The sequence below is a fragment of the Camellia sinensis genome, chromosome 7, assembly GCF_055761805.1.
Source record: "Camellia sinensis isolate YWXY chromosome 7, ASM5576180v1, whole genome shotgun sequence".
Lineage (NCBI taxonomy): Eukaryota > Viridiplantae > Streptophyta > Magnoliopsida > Ericales > Theaceae > Camellia > Camellia sinensis.
In genome coordinates, this window is record NC_138967.1 from 153,766,376 (window position 1) to 153,771,486 (window position 5,111).

Sequence of the window (5,111 nt, forward strand, 5' to 3'; positions counted from 1 at the left end):
ACACTGCGTGTTCTATTTCCCTTTTCGGTTCAGACACCAATTTGGACATGATTAGACTTGTCCAGAAGAAGAGTGGAATACCCGGCTTCATTTCCCATTCGTGGTTTACACTTGCCTCGGTACCTCACTACTTAGAGGATGAGAGAGCTTCTGGCCCCTACCCCTAACTTCAGTTACACCCTTTCTAGGGAGTGCTTGGCTTGGCTTGAGGATGAAGCACAAGTTAGGCCAACTTTGGCTGCAGAGACTTCCGCAAGCACGAGCAGAGGACGCATCACCACCTGACTTATCTATGCCTTTAGTTTATTGCTTTGACCTTTTTTTTCAAGTTTTATGATGTAAATAAGAGAGTTGGGGAATGTACTTGTGTTGAAATCAATGGAATTAAAGTTGCGAGCACTAAAAATTTTCCTTTTGGTCCCAAAATGATCCAAGTTGTAAAAAGGTAAAATTTTGAACAAAATTAACTTTTATTAAAACTTTTCAAAACCATTTTCGGGAATTATCACCACCTAACACACATAGAATCAACTCTCAAGATGTACAGCCCCGAATCAATAGATCACAAATGCCTATAACTACATCTGCCATACCGGCCCTTGTGCCAACATAAAGATCACACAATCGAGCTAACTGATAATGGAGAAAGATGGTCTGATCAAATATGAACAAATAGGACAGTTGAGTTTGAGATGGTTATAGCCAAACTTTAGGATGGAGTTACCTATGTATCCCAAAGATGGGAATTAGACCTTATGTAGTTCGGTTTAGGTTCACTTGAGTATTATCTCTCTCCTTTTGCGCTCTGACTTTTGCCAAAGCCGCCCTTTAGGGCTTTCAACCTTGCGAGCTCAGTTTTTCTTTATTTCTAATTTTTCATGCTCTAACTTTTACCTAGGTCGCCTTTCTGGGTTTTTAACCTAGTAAGCCTCTCAAGGATAGTATTTCTTCAACTTGTCTATATCAATCGGCTGTGAAAACTCCAAGCCATCCAGGTCCATGAGAATAATCACCCCTCCTGATCATATTGCCTTGATGATATAAGAACCAATCCAATTAGGTCTGAATTTGTCCCTAGGATCATGGATGGGAGCCCAGTTGTTTTTCAGTATTATGTTCACTTCCTTGAGATGCCTGGACTTAACTTTCTTGTTAAAAACCTTAGCAATTTGGTGTTGGTAGCCCTAGACATGATACAATGCCCTTGGTCTTCTCTCATCAAACAACATTAACTCCTCAAATCTACTTTGTTCCCTGTCTGCCTTCGCTATTTGACACTCGGCCATAACTTGCAGCGATGGCACTTCAATTTTAATTGGCGAAACAACCTCCATCCCATAGATGAGAGAATAGGGAGTTGCCCTTGTAGATGTTCGAATTGAGGTTCTATAGCCCCAGAGCACGAATGACAGTTTATCCGGCCAATCCCTATATGTTTCTACCATCTTCCGCAAGATGTTCTTGATATTCTTGTTAGCAGCCTTAACAGCTCCATTAGTTTGTGATTTGTATGTTGATGACTTATGAAAAGCCACGTTATAGATCTCAAGCATATCCACCACCTTTTTCTTGAAGTGTGAGCCGTTATCTAATATGATCTCTTTCGGAACGCTGTACCGACGGATGATGTTATTTCTAATGAATTTGGCTACATGTGACGCTTTCAATATGAGCTTCCACCCATTTTGTAAAATAGTCGATTGCCACCAGAATGAACTCGTGCCCATTTGACCCCTTTGGCGAGACGGCACCGATAACGTCGATTCCTCAGATTGAGAAAGGCTACGGTGAAGCCATGTTGTAAAGCTTAGATGGCGATATGTTCATGCGATTAGCATGAATTTGACATTTGTGGTATCGCCGTACAAAACTAATGAAATCTTTCTCCATGGTTGACCGATAATAACCTTGTCTGAGGATCTTCTGGGCTAGTATCACACCATTTATGTAGGCCCCACACTCTCCTCCGTAGATAGCCGCCATGAGGCTCTTTGATTCCTCTTCCTCCACACACAGCTTGTGCATTCCCAGATGACCTCTTTTATACAGCCTACCCTCACATATGATTAATTGGGCAACGAGACGCCGTATTTCTCATTTGTCCTTGGCATTTGCCCCTGGTGGATACGTCTCATTTTCCAGAAGTTCCAAATAGCATAGCACCAGGGGTTTTTGTCTTGAACTTCATCTATTGTGGCAATGGTCTCATAAGCCTGCGTGTATTTCAGTTCAATAATGATTGGACGCATCTTTACTCCCAACGAGATGTCTACCACAGAAGATAGAGCTGCTAGTGCATCAGCGAACCTATTGTTCTCTCTCAATGGATACACGAATGTCAGTTTTTCAAACCTTGGAATCAACATATCTAGGGCCTGATAGTAAACCTGTATCTTCTCTTCTTTGACTCTCCAGTCTTCATTTGCTTGAGATATAACCAAGTTTGAGTCCCTAGTGACATCCAACCTTATTGCTCCTAGTCTTAGGGAAGTTTCCAAACCAGCAATGCATGCTTCATATTCTGCTTCATTGTTAGACACTCTGAACTGGGGTTTGAAGGCTAAGGGTATATGTGAATCATCGGGTGCTATCAGCAACACACCTATCATATAATCGTACTGATTGGACGCTCCGTCAAAGTACATCGTCCAAGTTCCCTCTTTGACTTGCAGAATGTCTTCATCTGGGAACAAGTATTCCACTACCTCATCTCCTTCTACCGGGTGGTCTGCCAAGAATTTTGCTATAGTTCTTCTTTTAACGGACTTGCACGTAACATATTTGAGATCAAATTCGGAGAGAAGAAGCAGCCAATGAGCTAGCCTACCCATAAGTGCTGGTTTTTCAAAGAGATATTTGATGGGATCTAATCTCAAAACTAGGATTACGGAGTGATCTAACAAGTAGTGCCTCAATTTCCTGGTAGCCCATACTAAGGGTAAGCAAGCTTTTTCTAGGGGTATAGCGGGTTTTGTAATCTAGCATATTCTTGCTCAAGTAATAGATGGCCTTCTCCACTCTATCTTCAGATTCTTGAGCTAACATGCACTCCATGGTTGAGTCTGTTACCAATAAATACAGAATCAAAGGCTTCCCTGGCTCTGGTGGCGAAAACATAGGCGGATTCTGGAGGTATTGCTTAACCTGCTCAAAGGCAAATTGACATCAATCGTTCCATCGGAACTTCTTTCCTTTCTTCACGAGAATAAATAGTGGTTCACAAGTCAAGGTTAATTTGGAAATAAACCATCTTATGACTTGCACTTTGTCCAGAAGGCCGCGCAACTCCTTTTCAGTCCTTGGTGGTGGCATTTCCAGGATGGCCATGATTTTGGAAGGATCTACTTGAATTCCCCTTTGCGTGATCAGATACCCCAACATTTTCCTTGTCGTTACACTGAAGGTGCATTTTTGCGGGTTTATCCTCAACTTGTATTCCCTGATCTCTTGAAAGAATTTTTCTCGTGTGGTGTAATGGCCTTCTCGCTCTTTAGATTTGAAAATCATGTCGTCCATGTACACTTCAGCCTCTTTGTGGATCATAACATGCAGAATGGTGGTCGCAGCCCTCTCATAGGTAGCCCCAGCATTTTTCAACCCAAACGGCATGACTTAGTAGCAATACGCAGCCCATGGCGTGGTGAAAGCTATCTTTTCCCAGTCCTCTGGTGCTATCAAAATTTGGTTGTACCCAGAAAATCCATCCATAAAGGAAAACAATGTTGTAGACACCCCATTTTTGACCGCCCGCAAGACTTAGGCGCTTTGACTTAGGCGCTTTGTCCTAGGCACTCCATGATGAAGTTGTGTTGATTGTGATTCGAATTCTCAACGAAGGAATGTAAGCTCGCGCTCCAAAACCAATTCCAAACCCTTCATATTCATACTGTTTTTACCCCAAAAATTTATTTTTAACCATTGTGCCACCCTATCCTAAGTTTAAAATAGTGGAACAAGGGAAAGCATTAGGAGCCGGCCGCACCACATTGGCAACTAGCCGGCTCTCGATAGCAAGAAACACTATTCTGGGCGGGAATGAGCCAGCTGCCCATTTTTGAAGATATTTATGACCTATTTTGCTCAAATTCTATAAATACGAGCATATATCTCAGTGTTAGAGGTTGGAAAAATTTTAAAGAAGCAAAATAGCCCTTGAGAGCTCCTTCTTCTTGTGCAAGCTAACTTTGCGATATTTGATCATTTTTATACTATATCTATATACCGTACTTAACCTTGGAGTCATAACTTAAAACCTTGGTTGAGCTTTGTAAGTCACAATTCAAGCTTGAGAGTGTACTTGGACCAAGTTTGGTTCACAAACAAGAGCTTATCTTCTTCAAGATATATAAGCTCACCACCTTTGTATTTCTTTCATTTCTGTCTTTCTTTGTTTATTTCTTGTGTTTTGTATTTTTTTTTATCCTATTTTAAGTGTTGGAAGTTGGGTTTGAATGGCTACTAAAGGGTAGAAAGGGTTAACATCCTTTCTTACACTCTACTTTACAGCTCACACCCTTTTTTTACACTCTTTTCTTTACCTTTTAAATTGATTTTCAGAGTTTAAAAAAGGTTAAAAAACATGGTTGGAGGTCTCAAAAAATGGAGAGATTAGCTAGCTCTTCTTGCTTTTGTTGACTAGCCATGCTTTGCCTTGTTCTTTCCTACCTTTTTATGCTCTTTAACATGATTTTTAGCCATTGTTTTTAGCATATTAGGGGCTGTTTTAGGACTGTTGTAATTTATTTAATTAGTGTATGCTTTGAATATCTAGCTTGTTGCATTGTAAGTCTTCACATCTAGCTTGTTGTGTTGTGTTATACATGTTTCGATAGCTTTTCTTTGTTTAATTTTCATTTTGAAGAGTCTCATTCTAAAAATTGATCCCACAATCATTTCTGCACCTCCCTCTTTTCTTCTTTCTCTTTCTTTCGTTTGAGAGTCACTTCAACCGATTGATGGTTATTCAAGGCATGGAAAAGGGACCTATGCTCAATGGCTTAATCTCTATGGAGGTTCATCGTCAAGGCATAGGCTTTCTTTCATGCCAAGAATCACTTCTTGTTGGATGTTTCTTTTCATTTAGTGAACTTAAACATCATTTTGAACAAATT

General features: G+C 40.6%; 1 protein-coding gene across 1 annotated transcript; it reads right to left on the reverse strand.

Moving 5' to 3' along the window:
* Positions 1 to 1,184: 1,184 nt before the first annotated feature.
* LOC145796220 (uncharacterized) lies at positions 1,185 to 2,025 on the reverse strand. Its single transcript, XM_082881264.1, has 2 exons — positions 1,867 to 2,025; positions 1,185 to 1,673 (listed from the first exon to the last, which is right to left on the reverse strand). The coding sequence occupies exons 1-2, from the start codon at positions 2,023 to 2,025 to the stop codon at positions 1,185 to 1,187; spliced, it is 648 nt and encodes a 215-aa protein (XP_082737390.1).
* Between the last annotated feature and the right edge of the window lie 3,086 nt (positions 2,026 to 5,111).